The sequence below is a fragment of the Notolabrus celidotus genome, chromosome 4 (assembly GCF_009762535.1).
Source record: "Notolabrus celidotus isolate fNotCel1 chromosome 4, fNotCel1.pri, whole genome shotgun sequence".
NCBI lineage: Eukaryota > Metazoa > Chordata > Actinopteri > Labriformes > Labridae > Notolabrus > Notolabrus celidotus.
Genome location: NC_048275.1, coordinates 12,262,457 through 12,289,969, shown reverse-complemented (window position 1 = coordinate 12,289,969; position 27,513 = coordinate 12,262,457). Strand labels below are relative to the sequence as shown.

The window sequence follows — 27,513 nt, the reverse complement described above, 5'->3', positions numbered from 1 at the left end:
ATGACTTCTCTGCTGACACTGTGTGCTGCACCTTGTATGGCTTTCCGAAGATGCTCTTTTGAGCTGTATTTCTTGCCATTACTGTAAATGATCTCCTTTATTATTGAGATCAGGTGAGCAGGCAGGCAAGTTCATGAGGCGATCCTCTTTAAAGCCCTGAGATGCCATCCTGTCCTGGGAATAAAGACAAAACCAAGGCTATTTATTTTTTTATCCTTTCCACAAACCAGCACAACAATATTTTAACATCAAAATGTAGCACATCATTTACAGATGTCCCACCATAATTCAACTTCAGTAATCACATCATTCAGAAAGTCCACCTGCATGTACTCAAGCTGTGAAAAGGGATTTTCTGTAAAAATCATCATGTGTTTAAACAGCCTTACCTGGAAAGCTCAACTACTGCTTCATCACTTTTCTGGCATTTACTACATGTTGAAATAAAATAATATGTCAATTAATTATCAAAGTCAGGGGAGATTATAAGGGAAATGAATAACGCCTGAAAAAGGACAGCACTGCTGTGAATACCTGGAGTACAGGTGCAAGGGGAATTCCTTTGGGTGCAAACATAAGGCATCTTAAAACTTTGAAGCTTGTCACACTAGATGCAATATTATGTGCAAATAGTGAAATTAAAATGGCAATAATGCAATCAATTGCTTTTGCTTTGTTTTGAATCATTTATGAAAATTTTACAACATAAATCTCTTCTTGATCGCTCCACCCCCCCACCCCACCCCAAAATATACAAAAACAACAAAAAATACACTAACTTAATATTATTTAATCACACATTTTAAGTTGTAAGGTTGGTGAATACATTTAGAGTCAATAATATCTTTTTTTTCATCTAGCATAATCTTACATTTTTCCCCCTAATTTCTACCTTCCAGTTACACTTACCTTGTCTAAATCAACATGTTATATTATTTAATGAATTCTACAATAATGAATTTACTTATCATTAATTCAAAATGATCTTTCAATATATATATCTGAAATGTACTGTATATCAGTAATTCCCAAATTTCCCATTTTGGTAGATGTGACAGGGTCCAACTGTCTGAGACCACTCGTCAGGGTACCTCTTATGTTTTAAATAAATATTTTCTTATTACAAATTGTATTAAATGCCCAGAATTGAGTAAGAAAGTAACTCCTTGAGAATGTGCTTGAATTTCAGAATATCTTAGTATTGGTGCACTAACCTTTCATGACAGCGAGCACAAGAGCTGGCAAGGACCCCAAAAATTTGTGCAAAAATGTATGGCCCTTGTTATCCCAGCGTGATTTGAAAATGTTCCAAAGAAGTGATGTCGAAGAACACTTGGTCTTTTCAGTCTTCAAGAAGCTACATGAATAACAGCAGGGTAGAGGTTGGATCAATGTGGAGGCAAGTCCGTAACAGTGATTATTATAGTACATAACAGTGACTCGTAGGTCTTCCGTCGAATCCTCCAAGTGTGTTCCAGTGTGTCTACCTAAACACAACATAAACCACAAACCTGGATTCATTTGTGAATAGGACTTTTCTAGTCACCCACTTTGAAATATTGCTTTTTCTCGGCCCACCCTGAGTGTTTGGCCTTGTTTGACCCTCTGAGAAGTGGTTTAGGAACTGCTTCTTTTCTCTAAGGCAACATCTTGACAGCCTTTTCATACTACGAGTCTTGCATTCTTTATGTGGTGTATTGTACAGATGTGATCACTTTTAGTCTGTCTAATAAGTTCCCCTTAGATTCATCTGAATTAATGCTTCAATAGAAGGGCTACAACCTATGAACATCTGACCTTTGTTTCAAGAAGTTTGATTGGTATGTGCCACACATTTCTATTACTGACTCAAATATAGTTCATATCAAATATAGAGTATCTAATCTGAACTGTACTTGTCACTACTCCTGTTTCTGTATGTTTCTGAGTCCTTCATCTTCCAGAAACTCCCAGGTTACATGAAATGAATGCACAAGTATTATTCTAATAGTTGCAGATTATTCTTCACAAGAGGCACATTGGTGAGAAGGTTTTTTAGCCAGGAGCAGTGAAGAGCAAAGATGAAGGAGTAAGAGTCTGTAGGGTGGTTGCATGAGCAACAACATGGAATCATGGGAGGAAAACAAGGAAAACTTCTGGGTTAGTTTTTAATATTTAATTCAGAAATACTGTTCTGGTAAAAGAACCTTAAAAATGACATCCCTTTGTTGTATTTGATAACACTAGTTATCCAGAAACCTGAAACCCAGTGAAGTGTGGGTGGAGGAGAGCATACTGGAGGTGGGTGCAATTTTTTTTGTGTGTGCTTTTTCATGGCCAGTACGCACAGGAGGAAAAAGTACAATAGGTCTGCAATTGGTTATTATTTTCATTATTTGTTTATCAAGAAGCGATTGTTCTTATAAATCATTTAATAATTTAATTAGCTAAAGATATCAAATGTAGAGGTTGACCGATTATTTGGCCTGGCAAATATTCAGTATTTTGCTGATTATCTGTATTTTTTACTTCTCTCAGTAATTGTTAAAAGTGGGCTAATTTGGCTCCGCTGCAGGTTTGTCTTTATGCATAGATCCATTTTGACTCACTGGTCTATCTCAACAACAACTACTGCTACTTAAGTGAAGAACCGGAGCAGTTGTACTACAGGTTAATACATATATGAACTGCAAAAGGTGTACAGTCTTCAGAAATTTAAAAAGTCACCTCTATTGCTGTTGCACATATTAATCTATAGTGCTGAGTGATAATGTTAGTTTTCTTGAATGACAGGTCCATATTCTACATTTTGACAGGATTTCCATTTTTACTGTAAATGTAAATTGGTTTCAATGAACTACTAACTGGTATCGGTCCTGAAAAACCAATATCAGTCAAACCCTTTTTAAATGGATCCCAAAGGTGGCATCTTTCTTTTCTTTTTTTCTATGATATATACAGTCCTAATTAAAGATATGAAGTTTATTTTTATATAACAAAGAAAAGTAGAAAATAATCAGTTCTGGATATGAGCATAATAAATAGTGTGTTAAGTTAGACTTTAGACATCATAAGCATGCTCAACTACTCTTCAATCCCTTAGAATCAACCTTTACAAAAACATAATGCAGCAGAGCTTTGTTCACATTTTTTGAATTCTTCATGAAACAAATGCAGTCATATGAAATTAGTAATTTGCTACAGCTAAAGAAATTATCTTATCTTTACTTTTTTACAATTTAACCACGACTCAGACCCAATTCATCTCAAGAACAATAAGATTCAAAGCACCCTGAATAACAGTAATAATTGAGGACAAATTACCTGGTTAACTTTCACAGTTTTATATTGGTTTCATCTGAGCAGAAGAGAATTCAAATAACACATGATAAAAAAAAAGTCAATTATAATGAAGGTCTTGAATTTAAATGTATTTGAGTAATAAAATAAATATCATAGTATAAAAGCCATGTCAGTGTGACAGCAACTTTATCATTAATTCAGTTTACAAGAAGCATTTGATGTTGCTTGAGACCTTGGGGTTGGATTTTATTTTTGGGGGGTATGTATTTGGGATTCCTACATTTTTTTTTAACAATGCATTATAATTATAACAATGGGTTTATTGTCCAAAACCTGCATCCCTGCACCAATAAATAAAAGCAGTGCTGTTAAAACAGTAAATGAAATCAGCTGCCGATGGATTTTGAGTATAATTATGAAACAGTGAACTTAAAAATGTGAAATGAGTATAACCAGAACTTCAGTAAATGCTGAGTAAACATGCACTAGTTCATCGGATACTGCAGTTCTTTACTCTTCCGCATTATAGAAACTGTAGTTCAAGCCTCCTGTCGGCTAACGCTAAAGCTAACACATGAATATGTCTTCGTAGGCTGGTTATGTGACGTAAACCCGACGAGACACAAACGTCTGCCTTGTGAATGAGAATACAACCTACACTTATTCATTAAATTATTGATTCTTATAAAACTATTCAAAAACAACACCAGTAACATACTTGTAAACATCATGAATGTTTCCATGATCCAAGATCAGCCAATCAGATCTGCCACAGCTCTTCTTCGTTGAGCTTCGATGGTGTAGTTGCGCACGACTGCCCCCTAACGACTTGGAGTATATCTGATTCAATTTGATAGACGTATGCTTTGAAAGTATCCCCTCTTTATGATCTCTTGAGTGATGGGAGCTTCAAAACATTTGAACTTTTAAGAGATCAGTACAATCTACCCACTAAGGATTTTTTTTTTGTCGTGCAATAACTTACCTTATCTATTTATCAGATAGAAGTGTACACAGTGTGTATACATCTGTTATAGTTGCCATATTTTATTTCATTTTAAATTATTTTATTCTATTTTATTTTATTACATTCCATTTTACCTTTGTCATTGCTATTATTATTGTTATTATATTTTTAAACTATGTTAGTACATTGTTGTATTCCCCTGTCCCGTGTTGTAAGCTGCTGTAACAAAAGAATTTCCCCCAATGGGGAACCAATAAAGTATATCTTATCTTATCTTATTTCTACAACTATTTACAAGTCAGGCATTATGTATTTAAGAAGGCAAATACCCTATATTTCTTCAGTTGTTATATGTTAGAAAGTTTCTTCCTGAATCATTCAAAGCATGACCACTTTATATCAAGATTTTATTCTGCGTTACAGAATTTAAAATTCGACAAACTTGCACCACTAAGAACATCATGTTGCACACTCCTAAATAAGACAATAGATGAAGAGACATTGGAGGAAGCTCTGTCGCTGCCCTCCAGGATTTCAATATGCAACAGATATAGGGAAATGCAATACAATATATTACATAATCTTTATATCTCTCCATATATTTACAGTACATTTACAGCAGGAGCCTCCCCAAACTGTCCCAAGTGCAAAACCAATACTGGAACTAGAATACACTGTCTCTGGGAGTGTGAAAAGATTAAATTATTTTGGAAGGCAGTATGTGGAGAAATAAGTACGGTGATAGGGTGATAGGGTGATAGGGTAAAATAGTGATCTGCCTCCTAGACCACTTTTGTGGTCTAGGAGGCAGATCACTATCTAATAGATATAGAATTGAACAATTCTATCTACAACATTTTAATACCTTTAAAAGTTTTTCAATAACAAAATAATAAATACCAAAGCAATTAAAACATGAATTGTGGACCGATTGTTTAGAAAATATTGATTCAAGTAACAAACGAGTAATAAGAGTATTTATGCTCTGAATCACCTGGGCAAAATATACTCAGGTCTGAAATCTGTGCTTTAAAAATAATATTATTTTCAAGACCTGAATCACATATCAATGTTTAGAGAGCTATCAGTGTCTTTTCACACACTTGAATTGATAAACAGCCATTAAAATTGAAAAATTAAACCTCTGAGACCTGACTTTGTCGATTAGGTGCATTGTAGGAACATTCATGTGTTTTATTTTTATTTTATTTTCAATTTATTTTGACTTTATTCTTGTATCTCACTTTAATTCTTTGTGTCGTTATACTTTATTAGTGTTATGCGAAAGTTTATTAGGCCTAGTGCTGATACTGCTTGGTTTACTTTATTTTTGGTACTTTCTCTCTGGATGTTTATAGTTTTTGTTTTGCCACCAAAAGAAAAAATCAAGTCCATAGAGGCTAAAATGTAGATACAAGTTTTTATTCAAAGAGCTCAGAAGAATGTTGCATGCTTGTTATGTACTTATGTCTTGAATATTGTGTAATTGTATCGACAATGTTCTATGGCACAAATAAAACATTTTTAAAAAATTCTTACGCAACATGAAAATATCATTTCAGGACAAGTTCCTATAAAAAATTAAATATTATAACCAGTATTCAAATCTCTAACTGAAAATATAGTTCATTTCAATTTACATAATTTCCCCATTTTCAGATCTATTTTTCAGGTTTTATTTCAACCCAGTGAATCTTTGCAACTATTTCTTAACGTCAACATCCAAAGAAAAGAATTGGCAAACATTTTTGAAAACTTTGAGTAGAAAATTTCTTTAATAGATTTCCAGATATAATTTCACACAAATTGAAATAATTATTTTCCATTTGTTTCAAAAACAACAAAGTATAAACCACACTACACTTCTTAAAAGACTATTTTCTCTTTTGTACAGTGTTTTAGTGTTGAACAAGCATATTTCATGGCCACGTGTGGACAAACAATTTTTAAAGACAGAAATAAATTTACCAAAAGTTTCAGAATCGTTGTGTTTGTGGGCAAATAGGATATTGACACGGTTGATTTTTTTTCCTTTTTGAGTATTTGAACTTCAGACCTTGCTAGAAGCAATTTTAATCACCTCAACCAAAGCCAAAAAAGCTCCAATTTATTTTGGTTTAAATCTACGGAATACACAATGACTCTCTACATGACAGACCAGTAAGAGTAAAATACATCCAACAAGTTACGCTTAGAAACAATCCCTTGGACAAAGAAGGAATGTAGTGCTGGTTCAGCTTTTCTTACAGCTGGCAATACCAGAACAAACACATACAATGATACAAAATAAAAACAGGATAGCATCACAGCTGAACAGCTAGAAATATGAAAAAAACTTGGATTGAGCTAAAAATTATGTGTTCAGATTACCCTTAGATAATCTACGTGAAACTGTTTGTAATGTTTGTCTGTCAGAGACTTTTACATGGTCACGTTTATCAGCTAAGTTTACGGTGAGTGTTTTGGCACTAAATGTGGCTTTCTTGGTTGTAGTATGATATATGCTCTGCATTTAACAGGACATTCAAAATAGCATTTGGGACACATAAATTGTGCCCCTGGTGAAATGCAAACCACCATTGCCCCTTAAAACTGTGTTTTTATCTTCAAAGTGGATAACGGTTAGTCATATTTCAATCTACAGTATGAAAACTCAGTCTGGCTGCTCTTTTCCTTTAGAGGATTTCACATAAAGTATCTTCAGCCCATCACAGGGAAGGTCGCACCCGAGGTACCTTGAATACTTCAATCTGAGTCAGAAACTGCATTAAACATTGTACAGTCAAAACAAAAAATGGGTAAATAGAGCAACGTGCAACAGGATTTCTCTGAAGCCTTTTTTTTTTGTTTTTGATCCAGGATATATCAGCTGGACAGCAGCGCTGTGGTCACAAGACACATTTGTCAACATTAACCTCTGAAATAAACAATAACATTTGGATCAAAAACGTTCTGCAAAACCCACACAATACATCCTCTTTACAAGCTACTCCTGCAGAAAAGGCTTTTCTGGATTTGCTTGTTTGGATGTCAGCAGATGATTTCTCTGTTACAGTAACTATGAGAAACTTCATTTAGTGTGGAGTTTGGCATCCTCTGTAGACAAAGCAGTACACCTTATGTTCCAGCTAATCCTGAACACGCATGTAGTTCTGTACAACAAAGTAAAATAATAATCTAGACCTGCTTCCTTCAAACTGTCGCAGGTATAACTAACTCTTAATCTTTGCCAAACAAAATGTATTAAAGTAAAAGGTATTCAAAAATATAGTCAGTATTTTTCCTCTTATCCTGAAAGTATAGCCTACATCTCGGTTTGATCCCAACACTCCATTCATCATATTTGTGCAAGAGACACTGGGCAATGAACAAATATTGCCTATGAAATTTAAAGAGGCCCAAAATATGCAATGAGGATTACAGGATTCTTCTATGTGAGGGTCCTTTTTGGCGACTCTATAAAGTTAGTGCTGCAGAGATATGGCTAACCTGCTGATTGAAGTTTGTCTCTTAACACAACCTGGCACAAAAGCTAACGGACTTGAAATATTTCCTTATGTACGTACCTTTTTTACTGGTATGTACAGGGTAATGGAGACAAAGTGGGTAAAAAACTGACTAAGAGAAAGATAATACTTCTAAGTGTAAGAGGTAATGAGGGTTCAAAATAAAAAGGACTTATTGAAAACCACAAGTGTTGACAGTTATGCTAGGTAGCACCGCTTTTCAGAGGGAAACCCCGTTGTACACATCACACTCAGGTCTGTCTTCAGTCAGTAAGAAGTCCATTAGATCCTCTGTGTGATCCTACAGGGTGGTATTCTCCGGGGAGAAGAGAGCTGCCAGCCCCAATGCTTCAGCGTCCGCCACATCCTTATCCGCCTTCGCCTTTTTAAAGAGCGATGGAAGGTTCCGGATATGGACCTCCTTCCTGAACTGCTGGCATAGAGCTTTCTGTTGAGAGAGGAGAGGTTAAACACACCCGTGCAAGACCTACCAGAAAGACTTTCATTTGATTGTACAGCCCTGTGGAGCAGCCACACATTTGTTTTCTGCAGAGCACAGAAGATTTACAGCACAGCCAGAATCACAGTGCTGAGTAATGACTTGCATTATTGGGCCGGTCTCTCTCTGGTCACTCCTGGTGAGCCTGCCTACAGTGAGCTACGACAGAACAGTGCTGCCCTCTAGTGGCTGAACGTGACATTACCCCAACAGTTCCTGCGATGAGTTTCTTGAACTGGTCTTTCCTCTTCTTGTGTCCGACCTTTTGGACGTTGGGGTCCAGGAGCCTGTGGTCATACTGGTCCAGAGCCTCCACATTGATGTTTGGGATCTGTGTCATCACTGATTTCAGCTCTGTGTAGCGAGGCCGCTAAGACGCATGGACAGACAGACAGATGTGTGTATAAGCTAAGAGAATAAAACACTGCATTCTCTTGAAATCACAGAAATGGGGAAATTATACTGGAATAAATCACAAAAAAACTACAAATCACTTTGTTAACTTGAATTTAAAAGAGGCAGGGTTTTGGGTACTGAAGTGAGACTTGATCAATTTATTTGGAATTATTTTTCATGTAAAAATCTTGAATATTTACCATGTTAAGCTTTTTAACTGTGAAGATGTCATAATTATCTTCTTCACATCTGATAGTATTTTAAATATGTTCTAAATTTAGACTACAAGTTGTATAAAACATGCAACTTGTAGATAGTGCCTGACTACTGCATGACATCTCCAGATTGATGATAGTGAAAACGATCAAAAATAGTAGTTCTTTTCAACGACATAAAGGGAAACAGACCCAAAAAAGGCAGAGATGACTGGCAGAGATAAAGCAGTTAGACTCACCAGGTTGTCATAGATGAGCATAGCCAGCAGACTGAGGGTTAAGTTGCAGGCCTCGTGCTGCCCGTGAACCTGGAGGCCCCGAAGAACACTGGTGTAGAACCATGTGACCGCCTCCGGAAGAAGATTACCCGCAACAACCTGAGGGGACGGGGATGATGTGAAAAAACTTCAAAATTACGTTTAAATTGACCACAAGGAGTCCAGAGATTTCGGGGGAATCCAGTTTCAAATACCGCCTCAAAACACATCTTTTTAAACTGGCAAATTCACTCTGACTACATCTCTTCACTGCACTGTATCTTATCCTATTCCTTTGAATTATTATTCACACTGTATCTTGTTGATTTTATCAGACTAACTTTTATATTGTTCTTTTTAAAAAACTCTGCCCTGTTTATTATTATTATTGATATTAAATTAAAGAGATTATATATCTGCCTTTCAAATTACCACTGTAAAGTAAAATGCAGAGGGCTTTACTTGAGATTAAAAAGAAATTATGTCACACAGTAGACTATTTAAGTATGGCACACATTAATTTAATAGCTTGTAATACTTTCATCATGTGTGCAGCACATGTACTCAAGTGTTTCATGTGATCAGACCTCACACCCCAAGGAGTTAACAATAAACTGTATACTTAAAATGTCATTTAAAGTACTTTTTGTTGAAGAAAGCTGCACTCTGAGTGTCTTCAAATTTCAACATCACTTAAAAATCTGTGAATGATCTAAAAATAAAGTATCAGTTTTTAATTTGGGGTCAAAAGTCCTCTTTATCTGCCATTATTTTGGTTGTAGGTACATTTTCCCTGACGTAAACTGGTTTTGTGTTAAGTCTCAAAAATCCCCTATAGGTAGAGCTGTGTAAAAGACACAACAATGTAGTATAAAGATCAAGTGTATAACATTAAAATACAAGAAACAGCTTCAAATGTTCTTAAATCTGGTGACATTTCTAACTTATCCGGTGTTAAAGCGTATTTTAAGAGATACACTTGTGATGTAGAATTCTACTGACATCAAGAAACTATTTAAAAACAAAGCAGTGATGCTGAAAGCTCAGACAAGTACCAAATAAAGGCATCAATTACTCTTGTTCAACCAACATTTACTGACACAAAGTGCTGACCTGCTGCAGGAGGGTCCAGCAGACCATAGAAGCAGTTCGGTGACAGATTGTGGTGTCCTTCCACGACAGTGAGGTGTAGGAGAGGGTCAGTAGAGTCATGTAGATGTTCTGAATATAGAGAAAGAGAAACACTGAGCCCAAATAAAGAAACATTTGTTTTCCTTTTTAATGTTCTCTGATGTGTTTTGGGCTCACCTCATGTTTCAACAGGCTTTTCCCCAGCTCCGTCAACTCCTCTGTGGGCGGACCAGGAGTCGCCGTCTGCACTGAATCCATCATCATGTCATCCTCTGAGAGCAGAAGTCAAGCAACAACAATGAGAATAAAAGGCAAAGAAAATCACTGTGTTTAACTTGTGTGTTTAAATTTGACTATTACCGTCGGCTTCCTCCTTGTTTGCTGCTGGTTCAGGCACTTTCCTGGAAATGCAGCACACAGCTAGAAGTGAAGGCAGAGAAGGAGTATTAAAGCCCTGAAATGACTCTGGTCTTCAGTTTAACATTAGTTTGTAATCTCTCTGCATACACAACATCAAATATCACTGGATTAGAAAGAAAAAGTCTCATCGATATGCTGCGTCTCAGCTCTATCTAGGAATTATGGCAGAACTTTTGCACTTTGCTAATGCACTTTAATCTGTTTGAGCTTGCGTGGCTTGCAGAAACACAACTTTAACACAAGGCTGAAGTGCATTAGTAGTATTAAAGAGTTAGAAGTAGGCTTTGTTTCTTGATTTGCTTTATAATATGACTAATCATACAAATACCAGCAAAAGCAAAGTACCTGCACTTCCAAACAAACCCTTCACTTCGAATACTTCGATTATAGCAAATTATATGTCAATTCTTTTAAGGTAACAAATGACTTCTACATAAATTTTATAGTTTCTTGGGCCTTAACCTCATATGTACTGAAAAATACCAATACACTTCTATCTTCTCACTGTAACCTGTGAACAACTTTTGAACTTGTGTTGATATTGAAGCAGTTTTGGAAACTTACTGAGGAGTTCCAGGACTTCCCTGGTGAGCAGACGCACCAGCTGCTCCTCCAACATCTCCTGCGTCACCTGGTTGTCGTGACACACCACCTCCTCCTCATCCTCGTCACTAACAACCAAAACAAATATGTTACCAGTGGGCAAACTTAGACTGATCCTGTTTGGATAGAACAGATAGCAATCAAGTGAACATGCATTCAGTTATATAAATGGCTTTAAAGCTCTCTGCTGAGCTTTCTAAACTGGGTTTAAATTCATCAAAAGGTAGTTCAATCGGTCTTTTGCTTTCATAGCTGTTGAGCTCCAGCTTTACAAAACAGTATAGTATGAATACAGGAACATTCTTGTTTTATGTAAGTGTTCATAACAGCTCAATTAATATGTTTCACTACATCCTCTATTGCAGGGGTTCCCAAACTTTTCAGCCCGCGACACCCAAAATATAGGTGCCAAAGACTCGCGACTCCCACTGTTCCTCAAAGTGATTTAATGCGGCTTCATTTAGCTAGTCTGCAGAAAATTAGCCTACCTATATGAGCATGTGGCAGTGTTTGCTGTGCCTTTATGAATTAAGCTACTGCTACCGATGCTTTTGATAATTAACTGTTCACTAACCCTAAACTTAGGAGTCATCTGGCAAAAAGAATGGCAGAAAACTCATTACACTTTATATTTTCAAGGTTTTATTTCAAGTTTAGCTACTACTTTAATCGATATTTTTTACTATAATGGGTAAAATGTACTACTTTTAGACAACCTAAAAAAAAAAAAAAACATTCTGGAAGACATCTCACAACCCACCAATTGTGTCTTGCGACCCCCCAGGGGGTCCCGACCCCTACTTTGGGAACCCCTGCTCTATTGTAATATAACCATCTTTGAGGACCTACAGGTACCTCCTATTTTTAGACCATCCTCCACAGATTCAGTGCTGTAATTTTCAGGCACTGATCCAATCATATACACACAAAAAGGTACAAGCATTTTCTTCCCACTCACTTGATTGAGGTCCTCTGGTTGATGACCTGCCATTTGCTGTTGAGTCTCTGTGTTAGCAAACAAAGAGAAAGCGGTGAGACTTTGACTGAAAGGGTAAAGAGCAAGTTAAGGTGAGATCCATAACGAGTGTGACAGAATGAGGGCTGTGTAAATCCCGACCTGCAGCATGTAGGCGAACAGAGGGCCCAGAAGGGGGCGGAGTAGACTGTTGTAGTACTCCTGAGGGCATGATATCACCAGCTGCTTCAGAAAGACGCGTACAACACGTTAAAGAAAATGGATGATGGAGAGAACTAATTCATCTAAGTGTTTCTATGAACAAGATAAAACCTCTACATAAAGGGAAGGGGAAGTCAAGACAAATCAAACAAAGGATATGAATCATGGGTCGAAGTCTGTGGTCTGGCACATGATCAAGAGACCCGAAAGCAGAGCCAGCTATTTCTTCAGCCAACCTCTCCATGGTGTAGAAGTCCTGCTGCAGAGACGGACCTGCATTCCCCAGGACTTGGAAGCTTGAAAGGTAGAGAGAGCAGAGGAGGAGGTTTAATCTTATTTGCAACATAGTGTGAGGTATACGTCCTTGAAAGAAAGTTTGGGGAAAACTGCAACAACATCTGTCTCACCAGTTGTCATACAGTGTGGTGAAAAATCCCTGCATGCGCTCCAAGTTGGTTCTATACACTGGAGTATCGTAAATATCCAGAAGATGCTGTGAGAGACCTGGAGAGAGTAAACATTGAGAGGGGTTATATTCAGTACTTTCAGAGGATGTCCGACTAAAGTCAAAAGACATCTGCAGAAAAGAACTTCCTCTTACCTAGAACCACATTCTTCTCTGCATCTATTACATCGTGGGCCCTGGAGAAGGACTCACTAAGACGAGCCATGTTCTCTGGCAGGAAAAGACTGTTGTGAGTCCTGAAGGGAGGAGGAAAAGAAGAAGAGACCGGTCACAGATCAGCAGGAATAGAAGGAATTACTGATGAGGCACTGTTGGACCTACTAGAAACCCTTTTACACCGATGACCTGCGCATGTGTGACTTCAAGACAGACCTGATGATTTTAAAGTTCCCTTTGAAGCTTCGAGTTCAGCCCTTTGGCCGTCAGTATCTTGTCGTTTTTGTTTTCTCTTTCTTTCTTTCTTTCTTTCTTTCTGACAACAAGAGGCATAAGTGACCGTACCTGATCAGAGCCAGCAGGTTGGGCAGTAGGACCAGAAACTGGGCCGTGCAGGGGTTTCTGTAAATGGGAGCTCCGGTCGGAGTGTATCCCACCACGAAGCCACCAGCCTTTGCTTCATCCAGGTCTGCAGGCCAGCGCGCCTTCTTCACCACCGCCAACATGGCGTAGATACAGAAGATTATCTTGAGGAAGATCAGAAGAGAATTGTTAAATGTACTAATAACTGTGACACATCACATCTTCACGCCTTAGTCAAAACTTTCAGGTTCACATGTACACACTTACCCGCCCTCTATTTAGACCGGCTGTGTCTGGATCTTTACTCTGATCAGTGACCACCTGATCGGCCCCAACAAAGGACAGGAACACAGCAGGGTCCCACAGCACACTGAAACACAAGGAAGAGATAGCAGTCTATTATAAATCTTTATAACTACAACATGAGGGGAGTAAAAAGACTTTGACACCCACTGTCTCATCTCCTCTGAGGTCCAGTCTGCGACCACTGAGGCCATCAGCTCATCCAGAAAGGCTTTCTGTTTGGCGAAGTCTTTGAACTGGTTACTGATGAGCACCAGAGCTTCCATCAGCGAACACTTCTCCATGTGAGTCAGCCCCGTTTCACTTGAGAACATCTTCTTCACGTGATCGTAAAACATCTCAAAGCAAGGCTGGGGGGGACAAAATGAAACATCAAATATTAATGCATCTTCAAAAACCGGCACACATGCTGTGCATAAAGCTGTGATCAATGACAAGCATGTTTTCCTTAATGTATGGATTTTTACCAGGACTATTTGTGGATAATCTCTGCAAATTTTGATGATGGAGGAACAGGCGTGCCTCCTCACGTTCTTCACAGCTCGGGTTCGAGGAGTCTGGAGATAGCAAATCGAGGATACATATTTTTGGGTCTTGAACATGAAAAGTGAGTAAAAGTAAAAATGTTCGGTCCAGTTCTCACCTTATTATCCTGACTGACCTCAAATGTAATCGATTTTAAGAGCTGTAGGGACAAGAGAACAACACTGTTTGGCTCATGTTAAGGAAAAATACACACTATTTTCTAACAGAGATGCAGACACAGAAGAATAGTGCGCTAATTATACGATGAGCACAACTTTTTGATAAAGTTCACACATTTTAGACAAAGAAAAAACATCAGCACAAGAAAAGTGCTCAGAAGACATTCTTCAGACACTGTTTTCTTATGATTTGACCATAATTTAAACTTAAGTCTTCCACAAGTCCATAATCATGGAAATCATCAAATCTACATCTGAAACATCCTAATAAACATATAGATATATGTACATATTTTCTATTTTTCTCTAGGTAGATACAGAAATAAAATATGCATTGTAGATGCACATAAACAATATTCAGCATAATCTGACAAAAAATGACTCAGCTGACCTTGTAAAGGACCTGTTGCACAAAGTGTGGTCTCCGTATGACAAATGGGAAGAGCGCAGAGACGTTGGAGAGCACGCACGACAAGATGAGTGGGTCTTTGGTGTCGTAGTTCAGCACAGCCTGCAGCAGCTCCATGCCCTGATCCACGGGCAACTTCTACACATCCAGAGGCAGAAAAACTTCACATGAATACAAGTCAACATTTTAACAACAAGACTTTGTTTGAATTCTATTACCTCCTCCTCCAGATTCTTGAAGATCTGTGCGACCATGCACTCCATGAAGATGGTCATTGCGTCCCACTGGACCACAAACGGAGACAGGAGGGAGCACAGGCCTTCAGCTGTCCTAGCTGGAGAGATGCAGGGGGGTGACATTTGGAAATCAGAAACATAGTAGCTTAGTGAAACAAATTTCTTGAGCTAAATGTTCAAAAAACCCCAAACCAACATATTGTCCTGCACCTTTTGGTCTGAGTTTACTGAAATCGGTTGGCCTGCTAGGCTTATGCTCACATATTACTCTAACCAAACAGGACTTTTTCCAAGCCTGATTAGTTACTCGGTGCCACACATTACCCATGTTAACTTATCTCACACAGAGAAATACAAAAATAAAAAGATCATCACTGTGATGCTCTGTCAAGAATGAGGACAAACACTTACATGTGATATCCCCAGTGTCAATAGGGCTGGTGATTTGATACTGTAACCACTCTGATGCTATCTGGAAAGCCTCCAGAGGAACAATGCGGCATGCAATCCTCACCACCTCTCCCTGCTGCGCTCGAAAAGCTGTTCAAGAGAAAAGAAAACATGAAAAAACCTCAAGAGATAAAAAGGAGAAGTGCTGAAGACCAAGACTATAACACTTACAGTTAAAGAATGAATTGAAGTCTTCATCGCTGTCAAAGTCCACACGGGAGTACACGCAGCTTGGGTTGTCATCTCGTGATGGAAAACCAGTCTGGAAAAAAGAAGAAGAAGCCTTTAGAAACACAAAGTTCAGAAACCCTGGACATGATTGCACTGACATCCGTGTCTCACCTTCACCAGGTTGATCATTGAAGCTCTGAGGTATTTGATCACCATCTCCAAAACAACCGGAGACTTAAACAGAGTCTCGTGTCTGAACAAAGCCCCCCAGGTTGGCAGAGTGGATGACTTTAAAAACTGCATGAAAAGTAGGTTTAAAAATGAGAAAAAGACAGCTTGAGTGTGAATGTTCTACTGCTTCAACAAGTCTTTTTTTAAAAAAAGGGAGATTTACAGAAGTCCAGAAAATGTTTGTTTTCATCCCACCTGACTGGAATGTGTAGTGAAAGCTAAAAGGGCCTCCGTGTACTTGCTGAGATTTGCAGGAGCCTCCACCTCAACGTCTGAACCCTGCGGGGAAAGAACACAATAGTTCCCTCTAATCAGTCATAATAAAACAAATCAAAGTGTTTATGTAGCTCGAGGTCAAACACACAACCATGTCAACTCAGAAACTCATGTCAAACTCACCACTAATGAGCAGAGCTGGCCTCCAAGAGCACACAGCACCTGACACAGCCTCTTTAGGAAGACGTAACTCCGCTCCACCACCTCCACCACTCTACAACACACAAATACACACAATATATCACAACAAGTCACAGCCAGTCTGATTACACTGTTTGACAATATGCAACAAATTACTCACTGTGACTCAGGGGATTTCTTACATATTGCCAATCCATCTGCTGACCTGGAACCAAACAGAGCAGAAAGCGTTCAGTGACAGTGGTAAGAGCTGGTTGAAGCCTGTAAGGAGTGATGGAACAGAGAAGCAGTTGAACTCACTGTGCTGCAGAGAGGATGTAGTTGATGGCCACATCGTCAAACAGCAGCATGAATGGCTTCCTATCCTCCAGCTTCCCCTGTGGCAACAGCACAATTGATTAAAAATGGCTTACTACCGTTTCTTCATGCAAATATCCACTTACTCTACCGAGCACACTGCGGCATGACTCACCTCATCCACAGCTCTGCAATCATAAACTTAAAGAAGTCTAACCAGAGGCACATAGAGGGCTTTAACTGGCTTCACAAAGAGTCTGAGTGATGAATGTTTTATATTAGTCAGCTGTATCATCATCAAGTACACACATAAAAATGTCACGACAATTGGCTGAGATGTTTGATTTGAGTGGTGGTCGACAAATATTGTTTTTTCAAAGGTGGATGCCGATAATTAGAGAGCAGGTCAGCCGATATATAATCATGTGGGTTTTTTTGCATTTTAAAACAACAATTTAAGAATAACATCTATTACCCCATGCATATCATAATTTAATATACATCGTTATGTCAGCCAGAAATGTGTTTCAGATGGATTTTTTATTAATTTATGAAATAGAAAATCTAAATATGGTTATACTGCAGCACTCAGAACATGTCTTATATTTATTTTAAAGTTATGTTTTGGGAATTTTCGCCTTTATTGATTGGACAGCTGGAGAGAGACAGGAAATGCGGAGAGTAGGGAGTGGGTGAAGACCTGCAGCAAATGGTAGAGGTCGGGAGTCAAACCTGTGACCCCTGTGATGAGGACTATAGCATCTGCACATGGGGCGTGTGCTTAGACTTAATGCTTAGTGCTTATATTTTTCATTTTAATTGTGTTCTTTTATGCTTGTCTGAATGTTTCCATTGCTTTTAATGTTTTAATGTAAAGCACATTGAGTTGTCCTCGTGTATGAAATGCACTATACAAATAAAGTTGCCTTGCCTTGCCTTGCCTAGACCGCTAGTCCAGCGGCACCCTAGACTGATTTATTCTAGAAGCAATATTAAACTACATTGTTCTATACATCATCACAGATTTTATTAAACACTAGCCCTGTAACTGTTTTAGATTTATCACGTCTTCGTTATGGATAGGAAAATATCTTCATTTTGAAAAGATGATGATGACTGAAGAAATTTAAAAGCAGAATGCAGAGTAGTGAAATGGACATAAGGGAAAGTGCTAACATCGCTGGACAGCAGCCACACTGACGAGGCTGCCTGCAGTGTCTGCAGACATTAATTGTTTATTTTCTTAGTTGGCCTTGTGAGCACAGATATTGCCTTATAAGGATCATTTCAAAATGCCATTAATCAGCCGTATTAGACAAGCCTCCTCACTGTCCATTTTTAAAACTTGTCTTAAAAACATTTTTATTCCTGGGCTTTCAACCCTGCATGAGACTCTGCTCATGTTTTAGTGTTTTATGGTTTGTTTTTATTTATTGTTTCTATTGTGTTATTGTTTTCATTGTTTTATTATCCTGTGTTTTAATTGTTTTATGCCTGCGTTGTTTGTCTATTTATGTACAGCACTCTGTTTCGGCTGTGGTCGTTTTTAAAGTGCTTTATAAATAAAGTTGTGTTGAGTTGAGTATTAATCGGTCTATCTCTTGTTATAAGTCCTGTCTGGGTTTGTCAAGAGTTGAACAGGGTGATCACCTTCATTTCAGAGTCAGTCTCATTACTTATACTCGTACTATGATGAAGTCGTGGCATTGTGAGTGTAAATTTTCCATCAAGCGTTGCAGGATCAATCAGAATTCATGTGTGATTATGTCACCTCAATAAAATGTTTGCATTGACTTTCTCTGAACTTATCGTTACCCAGCGGCTGAGAGACAATCAACAAGTCAGAGGAGACCACCTGCTGACTCATTTTTAAAAAGCCGGCCCAGCACCATCATTCAGGAGGCAGTTGTCATCGGCTCGCCTTGGTGCCTTCTTGTGCATTTAGTTGGCTACTCATCAGTGTGCGTAAATTGCCCGAGCAGAACTAGTTGCATTGACCCATTACTCTAGTTTGTTACATGGCACTCGTGAGAGTCCAGAATAGATTAGGGATTAGTTTAATTACAGGGCACACTCCCGCTGAACTCAAGATGATATGTTAGAAACAGCAGGTGAAGCTGTGCTGCTGTGCTGCTCTGCTGTGGTGTGGTCCAGTTTGGTTAGTTTGTTTAGTTAGTTAGAGTTTATTTCAATTCATTTGTTTCACTTATTTGAGAGATAGTTTTTGAAATCTGGGTCAGAACCCTCTATTTGTTATATATCTTTGTTTGATATGAGCAGCACTTGTGTGTCCTTTCAGTTATATTTGTCTCACTTTTGTTACTGCAACAACTTTACTTCTTCCTTGTAATAAATAACTTTTATTATATCAACAACAACCAATTAAGAGCTAAGATAACTCTAACAAATACTAACATGGTAGTGCTATTGCTCTGAATCTACATGACTTCTTTCTCTAACCCTTGGCCTAATTCTCCAATAGGTTCTATTCAAGATTCAGATTCTACTTGTATTCACTGTCTGACTAAAAAATGGGACTAAGAGTTTAACATCTGTACAGCTATCAACTTGTGACTTAACCACAGACTTTAAGCATGCAACTTGCCTTCCTGCTTATAGCGATAAGAAGACACTCTGCTGCCTCCAGCTGCAGCTCCGGCTCGCTCAGCAGCAAACACAACATCTCCAGCAGATGACAGTTCCCGTTTGTAATGTGCACCAGAGATACCCAGTCTATGTACCCTGCAAGTGTATTCAGGGTAGCCACAGCGACTCGACAGTGAGCTCTGGCCTGGGTGAGGAAAAAAACGTGACAAAAAAGGGCGAAGAGAGTGAAACAGAAGTAATCAGAGAGAACAAGCTCATGAAAGGTTGAGTGACAGAATGTTTTCTCACCTGCAGTTCATGTCCTGGTAACTCTTTCTGCATTGAAAGAACACAAATCAGACATCTTTTATAACAGTTTCTCTATTTCCATGAAACAGAAATAGTTCTCTTGTTTCTGCAGAACAAAGTGAGGAAACCACTGACCAATTTCCGGTATTCTTTGACATTAGCTTGGAGAATGGCCATCATGAACCCAAAGATGCTTTCCATGTTTTGTGTGAGTGTCTGCTGGATGTCTCTGCGTCGCTGGGTGGGCAGCGTCTGAAAGGTGATGACGTCCTCTGCCAGCCTCAACAGGATCAACATCACCAGCTCTGTCTGTGCCTCCTATGAATACAACAAGGGAATTTTAGAATTATTCTGACAGATATGAATTTAACACTTCCAATAATTACTGGATTTTTACGGCAGCATCTTAGCTTGAAAGGGATTTTGTTCAAATGTAACATGACGACATTACACAAAAATTACCTCATCTGGACTGGTACTTATTTGCATTTGAGAGGTTACATAACAGTATACTCAAATTGCATAGTGGGTGGAAAATGTTAAGACTGTTTCCTGTATTACATAAGTTACTCACCCCTTGGCTAGTGAGAGCCTCCATCTCTTTCAGCATATCCGGCCAGTGCTGAGGCCATTCTCTTTTTATCATTTCCACTGTGATTCGTGACAGGACGTCTTTGATGTGGCTCACCTCCTCCAGGATAGAATGAGTACCCTGGTGAGAAAAAACACATTCTTTATAAAGATCTACAGATATGACAGTAAATGAAGCTGTATAATGTCACTTTTGATCATCAATTGCTCTTCGACCAACACATTAAATCAATAACCCGCTCATGCTTCTTCCACCTTAGAAACTTAGCTAAAATTAAATCCATCGTCTCACACAGAGTTAAAAATGCTTGTTCATGTGTTTATTGCCTTACGGCTTGACTACTGCAATTCTCTCTTCCCCAGCCTCAATAAATCCTCTCTTCGCCAACTACAATTAATTCAAAACGCTGCCGCAAGACTGTTAACCAGGTCCGGTAAAGCAACCCACATCACTCCCATCCTATTTTCCTTACACTGGCTACCAATCAAATTCAGAATACAGTTTAAGATCCTGATGTCATATCTCCGACACCAGGGTCTGCTTGCTGTGCCTTGTGTCAGGCTTAAAACTAAAGGTGACCGTGCCTTTGAGCATGTGGCTCCATCTCTCTGGAACAGTCTTCCACCCAAAGTGTGCTGTGCTGATTTGACTGAGACTTTTAAAAAGCAGCTTAAGACACATTTATTTGTTATGGCTTTCGACCTTCTGTTGTAATTTGATGTCATTTTGTCTGCTTTCTTTATTATCTTATTTATTGCTCATTGTATTGTCTTGTTGATATTGATTCTCTGTAAAGCACTTTGTGACTATGTCTGTGAAAGATTCTATACTAAATAAAGTTTACTTACTTGTTTACTATATGTTTCATTACAACCATAAAAAGATGGTTATGTTGTTGCAAATCTATTAATCTATTACTTGTATGCTTACATTTGCCAACAGCTGCATTGCACACTCCTTCAGCTGAACTTTCTCTTGCTGTGGCATGTTGTTCCATCTGAACCTGAAACAAAAACAAAAGGTCTTTTACATATGAAACTTTGATTGTGAATTTTTTTTGCCTTTTTAATGAATGCATGATCATTGAGTTACACTGACTTGATGACGTGCTCCAGGATTTGCAAACCAAAGTGTCTCACTACAGCTGGTTGTGCTTTGTCGGCTAACTGTAAGCCACATGGGACACAGAGGGAGCTCGTCTCTTTAAACTCCTCGCAAAACTGTGAAGAAAAACAAAGCAGACAGCATGGGATGAATTATATGAGGTTAAATCATAACGAACACATTTACTTCATATTTACATTTACATTTAATGTCTTGGTGACAGGGGGCAACAGATGTTTTTGCAACATTACAGGATACTTTAATACACCTAGCCACTCAAGCTAGCTGTAATTGAAAACGCTTTGATTGCATATACCAATAAATCGAGCACTACCTTTAACTATATTCTATATGACTGTTAATACCAGGCCAGATGTTAGCCCTCCCATGAATGAATGAATGAACGGTCAGTGTTGATGTGATCATAATGTCACACCAACCGGCTAGCTCACAAGCATCTGGTCACCATCACTGCAGATTCAGCTAACCCTAAGTTACGTCAATAAAAAGCTGTCAGAGCTAAAGGATAATACTAACTTTATTAAGCTACAACGACACTAGTTTGTGTTTTCATAACAGCTCTAATAAATGACAGGCTTAGCTAGCTGGAAGCTAGCTAGCACCCCATAACGATGCTACCTTCAGGGCCTCCAGTCGGTAAATCTGGCTTGTTTCTGCGTCCATCATCGCATTCACAGCTTTGATGAGCTGCTCACACACGACAGCCACCTGCTCAGCCATGACTTCAGGTAGCTTCTCACACTAGAGGAGACAGCGAGGAGCTCCCTTATGCAAAACACCTGCACTTCAGTGTGCTGCGAAATGCTCAGGGAGGTACCAACGTGCACAAAATGTGCTGCCTGCGTGGTTTGAACCTTCGGCTCGCCGTCGAAGTGGAACTCTGGGAAATGAAGTAAAATGGCCATGTTAAAAGATCGTTTATACAATGACAGAGAGCTCACTTCGAAATTATTATTTTTTTGACAATTTTATTTTCACTTTTGCAATGTACAAACATATCAATATACCAAGAGTATATGGACATAACATAGAGTAAGGCATAAAGGATAAAAGAAAAGAAGATGGGATGTGTCCCCTAATCATTAAGAATACATAAGAACACTGTTCATCTTTTGCTTATTCTGGGCCGAAAGGCTGTTATGACCAAATGGGTAGGAGATGAACCTCCTTCAATTCATCTGTGGAAATCATTGATATCAGAATATATCTCTCTGGATTTTGTATTAAAGGTCAGATGGACGTTTTTACAGCAAAGTTTGGCAAGGTGTTGGAGTATCTGGGAAGGGCAATTGCCTGAAATGTTAGACCTAATAAGGATTTTTTGAGTCATTGCTTGACACATTCAACCCTGACCAAAGAGACTGAGAAGGGCGAGGACCGGCTGAGAACAAACTGGCAAAACATCAGTGCATCCCATAGACTAGAAAAAATATGGACGTAGTATCCGTGACGTCACCCATCTGTTTCTGAAGAGCTGTTTTGAGACCAATCGGCTGCGGCAGCCATATTGCTTCTGTCGAGCCAGTGTGACGTAAAGAGGCGGGCTTTGAGCCTCCTAGCCAACAGCTGCAGTGTTCCCACAGGCTTCTGTGCCTCTCATTGGAAGACTGGTAATCTCAATATCTTCGAAATTGCCGAATTAGAAAAAAATTCACCCGCCTCACAGTGAGAGGACGTCGAGAAATTAGCTATTCAGACTACACTCATCTTTTGTACCAGGCTGTAAACATGTTTATTAATGCTGCAAAGATCGTCTTTTCCCCATTCATGTGTATGTGACTTCCGGTACTTCCGGAGCCAGCCTCAAGCGGATCCTCGATGAACTGCAGCTTTTAACACTTCCGCATTGACTCATATTTTAAGACCGGAGGTTGCCGCTTGGTGCATCCCTATATGCTAGACTTATATACTGCTGTGCACTTTATCAAAATGCAGACTGACAGCAGCTGCTTACACTCAACATGAGTCCCTTAGCGTTCTAAGGGACTGGAACCAAGTGCCACATGCATGTGTTCCGCCTGTAACATCGGCACGATACCAAAGCTTTTTTTGTTGTATAACATTTGTTTGGTGTGGAGAGTGGGGGAGGGTCCAGGTTCAGTTTTACAGGGGCACTGGCCCCTGTTGGCCCCTCCCCAGAACCGCCACTGCCCACTGCCATCAGATCAACTTGGGCTGTATGTGGCCCCTGAACTGAAATGAGTTTGACGCCCCTGCTACAGCGTTAACCACCCTTTCAACCTGTCAAATCTGAGCAGAGTGAGACGTCTTACTTCTGTTTTATGGACTCAGGTTGATCGTCTAAGTTTCAGCAGCTGCGTCGCATCTTGTTGTCCAAGTGATAACTATCGACCTGGAGTGTTAATACTGTTTTAGGTTTATATTCCCAGTAAGTTTGGCTTTAAAAGGGTTCGGTTTTCATGGTTTACACGGTCACGAGCCTCTCTGTTGGGGGTGTTTTGTGTCTCAGACGGGGCGGGGCTTAAATTCCAAACTGGAATGAGTTTCGTCCTGATACGTCACTCTGGGATAGGCTGCGAGCGACCGAGCAACGCTGTCAGTCAGCTTGTTACCTACGCATCCAAGGGTAAGAAAAACCTAGAAAACAGTCAATATCTCTCTTAAAGATATGTTTTAGTGTCGTTGTCAGCTTACTCGCTTTATTTTAGGTCTTTTTTCACGGTTACTCGCACTCTTAGAGAGCCGTTTGAAAGTTCCAAACAATGCACAGAAAACTACAAGGGAAACTTTTGCGGTGAAGGCCTCGTTATTTGTTGCAACAGGTCCACTACACATCATGTAATTAACATACGTGTGTTTAATTTGGGTCGTTTTTTAGTGTTGTGTAGAATAACGATGTGTTGTGTTTTTAACGCAGGACCCCCAGGCAGGAGAAAGTAGCCTTGCCCATCGCGGGTTTAAGGCTCTGGGATTAAAGTGATCCAGTCTCTCAGCTTTCGTCGAAACTGCCAGCGAGGATTCATGCTGTGTTGTTAGCTCAATGCGGTACGAAGCTAAAATGATGCCGGTGAGTTCACATTTTCAGCTACAAGTTCTCCTACTGCTTGATATGATGTGTTTTCAACATTACTGCACCGTGTGTGAACATTGTGTTACCTGCTGGACATTTAAATTGACGTGGCAAGTGAATGCGTCTGCTCCTTTGGGCCAGTTCTTATGGCAACACACGCTTCTGTTATGAAGTTTATGATCTGTGACAGCTGTGAGTGTGTGTGTGATCGGTACACTGCGTTATAAGTTACATCATTCATTTGTTTAGTGGGATGTTACCCCGCGGATACATGATCATCTTAGATCTACGGTGGCCCTACAGTGCAAATGACGATGATGATGTTTATGATGATGATGACATGGCTGGAGTCCAGAGCCAGAGCTTGGGTGCATTGTGCCCTATTGTGTGCTCATATAGGAGCATGGATGTGTGTATTCTAACTAAAGCATGAAGGAATAACTATACCCAAGGTGAAGTGACTGAACCGTCCTGACAGGTAAATGTCAGCTGACCCAGAACTGGATCTGTGTACCTGAGAAGACATTCTGACAGGGGGAGACTTTGAGCTGGTCTATACGGTGGCCCTGAAGTGCAAATCACAACGGTGACTCAGAAAGCACTATGGCAATTCAGAAAAAGGATAGACCAGTCCAATCAGCGACAAGTCATGACCCCCTAGGGTACCTACTTCTTCCAGTTTGGTTAATCTTGTAGTCTTTTCTGATTTGCCGTAGTCTTTTCTGTATTGCCGTAGTGTTTTCAGATTTGCCATTGTGTTTACTGAACTGGTCTATACGGTGGCCCTGAAGTGCAAATCACAACAGCAATTCAGAAAACACCAAGGCAATTCAGAAAACACTATGGCAAATCTGAAAACACTACAAGATTAACCAAACTGGAAGAAGTAGGCACCCTCGGGGGTCATGACTTGTCGCTGATTGGACTTGTCTATCCTTTTTCTGAATTGCCATAGTGCTTTCTGAATCACTGTTGTGTTTTGCACTTCAGGGCCACCGTGTAGACCGGTTCAAAGTCTCCCCGCGTCAGAATGTCTTCTCAGGTACACAGATCCAGTTCTGGGACAGCTGACATTTACCTGTCAGGACGGTTCAGTCACTTCACCTCGGGTTCATTTATTCCTTCATGCTGTAGTTAGAATACACACATCCCGGCTCCTATGAGAGCACACAATAGGGCACAATGCACCTGACAAATCTTGCTTATGCTACTATACGCAAACCTAAGCTCTGGCTCTGGACTCCAGCCATGTCATCATCATAATAAACATCATCACCATCATCATCATCATCATCATCATCGTCATCAGATGTCTCTTTCTTTTACTGCAGTGCAAGCCCCCATCTCTCAGCATTTCTTCCCTATGTGTGAGAAGGCAGCAGATAAAGAGAGGGCTGTGCATATGTGTGTGTGTGTGTTTGCTCCCTGTAGCAAACCTCCCCTAAAATGGAAACATTAGTTATAATTGCAGGTTTTATCCTGAGTGGCAGCTTTGCCCACTTGTTTGTAAGAAGAGGTGCAAAGGTAGCATAAGTGTTGGATGGATTTGTATTTAGTAAGCATTTAAATCCAGCAAAATTCTTATGTTTACAATGTGTTAATCAGAGAATGGCACGGAATAAAGGGACACAACTAACAATTAATGCGTGTGAAATATTTTATGAAGTAGTGAAAGCAACTCTCAGAGCCCAGGGAAGGAGATATTCACTTTACAATCACATACAGAGAGAGATCATCATGTTTTTGAAGCTGGAAGAAGAGAATATTTAGCTTTTAGATTGTTAATCCACCAAAATGATTAATTGTCTGCTTATTTTCTATGGATCTGCTAAATCTTTCATAATCTACGTGTTTTTAAATCATGGTTTCACCTGTCGTCATCAGAATGCTTGTACTGGTGTTTCTTGTTTTTGCTCAGCTTCTCTGGGCTTGCTTTGATGAACACACAGTGTGTGTGTGTAAAGACGGGCTGTGTAACATACTTTGTTAACAATGATGAAATATCCAGGGTAATCCTCTGTTGTAGTAAATTAGCGTCCTACTATTGTAATCCGTATCCTCTCTGACCTGCTTGGTAAGTGAATTAATCATCTAAGCCATGGAAACAGTCGTATTTAGATGACTCCTGTCTGGTGCATGACCTCAGTCTAGCACTGACTCACACTCATCTGTCATCACCTTGTGGAAACTAATGTAAATAGTCACCTTTACATGTTTGAATACAAGATCCGTCCCCCATTAGCACCTTTATTCTAATTCTGTCACCAGAGAATATATCTGTGTGTGTGTTTTTGTTCTGTTTGAATGCGTTACAGCTTCTGGTGTTCACCTGATAAACACAAAATGGCCTCTCTATAGCCGTGTCTGATGCGACGTATTGTCTTATGAATTACAGCCGTAGCCCATGACCCTGCTCACAGGCCAGGGGCTCGGGGGTAGTGAGAATGTAGTGTCGTAATTGCTGGCTGGGATGGTAAATAGGGGGTCACTGTTTCCTGCACACAATGAGCTGTAGGGACACTTTAAAAGCATGTTGCTGAGAGCACATTGTGTGTGTGTGTGCGGTGGCAGCACCCTGATAAGGGCTGCTCTCTCTTTATTGAACCATAGCCTGCTTTAACTAATTCACGCCTGATTTACTGGCGTGTCTAAATAGGTCATTGTTTTGCAGACACTTATTAATGCAACATTAGGGCCTGAATTCTCTGCTGGTTTATTATTCATCATCTATTTTTGGTGTGTGAAGATAAATTATGTTTAACAAACTACTATGGCAGCACATTAGAACAGAAAATAAACAGACCAGAGGGTACCAGGGAACTTTTTTGGATTTCAAACCTTGCCTGCACAAATCCCACCTCACTTCCTCATTCCTCTCCCATGACACAACTTGCTTGCTGTGGAGATCTCCACGTTGATAAACTTTTTGTGCCCTGCCTGCATGGCTTAGTTTTGCATTTGTTGACCACACACTTTTGTTCCTTGTCTCTGTTACGCTGCAACAAATCCCACTGTTGCTTCATGATGGTGGGAAAATGAGATGACGCTCTGGGAAGTCTGATTTTTGCTGTTTGTGTCAACAGAAACCTGAGTGGTCTTTCTGTGTCCATCCACCACAGGCTTTGTGTTTACACTGTGGGAGAGTCTGTGGTGGTTACGTAAGCAGGACGACACAACAGTGACAGTGAAGGGCAGCCAAGGGCAGTGTTGTGAC

General features: G+C 39.6%; 2 protein-coding genes and 1 long non-coding RNA gene across 4 annotated transcripts in view; 1 reads left to right on the top strand and 2 right to left on the bottom strand.

Annotated features, from left to right (window-relative positions):
* Positions 1-154: 154 nt before the first annotated feature.
* Positions 155-4,097, bottom strand: LOC117811990. The gene is made up of 4 exons (XR_004631103.1): positions 4,001-4,097; positions 1,215-1,357; positions 390-431; positions 155-174 (listed from the first exon to the last, which is right to left on the bottom strand). It is a non-coding gene; the product is annotated as an uncharacterized LOC117811990 (long non-coding RNA).
* Positions 4,098-6,005: 1,908 nt separating this feature from the next.
* LOC117811559 (exportin-5) lies at positions 6,006-21,988 on the bottom strand. Its single transcript, XM_034681906.1, has 33 exons — positions 21,887-21,988; positions 21,242-21,363; positions 21,074-21,146; positions 20,126-20,263; positions 19,687-19,869; positions 19,552-19,578; positions 19,262-19,447; positions 16,660-16,736; positions 16,520-16,564; positions 16,342-16,432; positions 16,138-16,221; positions 15,883-16,008; positions 15,712-15,802; positions 15,502-15,630; positions 15,073-15,188; positions 14,837-14,992; positions 14,385-14,426; positions 14,209-14,298; positions 13,892-14,091; positions 13,706-13,808; positions 13,421-13,602; positions 13,055-13,155; positions 12,861-12,957; positions 12,613-12,749; positions 12,394-12,491; positions 12,235-12,281; positions 11,238-11,344; positions 10,614-10,673; positions 10,431-10,525; positions 10,236-10,343; positions 9,105-9,242; positions 8,460-8,624; positions 6,006-8,203 (listed from the first exon to the last, which is right to left on the bottom strand). Exons 1-33 carry the CDS (start codon positions 21,986-21,988, stop codon positions 8,057-8,059), a joined length of 3,663 nt encoding a protein of 1,220 aa, XP_034537797.1. The 3' UTR covers positions 6,006-8,056.
* A 1,566-nt stretch (positions 21,989-23,554) lies between these two features.
* Positions 23,555-27,513, top strand: part of tp53bp2a (tumor protein p53 binding protein, 2a) — a 34,126-nt gene continuing 30,167 nt past the window's right edge. For both annotated transcript variants that reach the window (XM_034681551.1, XM_034681552.1), the window contains exons 1-2: positions 23,555-23,855; positions 24,147-24,296. In XM_034681551.1, coding sequence (XP_034537442.1) covers positions 24,270-24,296 — 27 coding nt within the window. In that variant the 5' untranslated portion in view covers positions 23,555-23,855; positions 24,147-24,269. The remainder of the gene's footprint in view (positions 23,856-24,146; positions 24,297-27,513) is intronic.

Coding starts and splice junctions, on each gene's coding strand:
- LOC117811559 (XM_034681906.1), bottom strand. CDS start 21,988: ATGGCTGAGCAGGTGGCTGTCGTGTGTGAGCAGCTCATCAAAGCTGTG. Junction 13,603..13,705: donor CCGGTCTAAATAGAGGGCGG/GTAAGTGTGTAC, acceptor ATCTTCCTCAAG/ATAATCTTCTGTATCTACGC. Junction 10,526..10,613: donor AAACAAGGAGGAAGCCGACG/GTAATAGTCAAA, acceptor TTCTGCTCTCAG/AGGATGACATGATGATGGAT.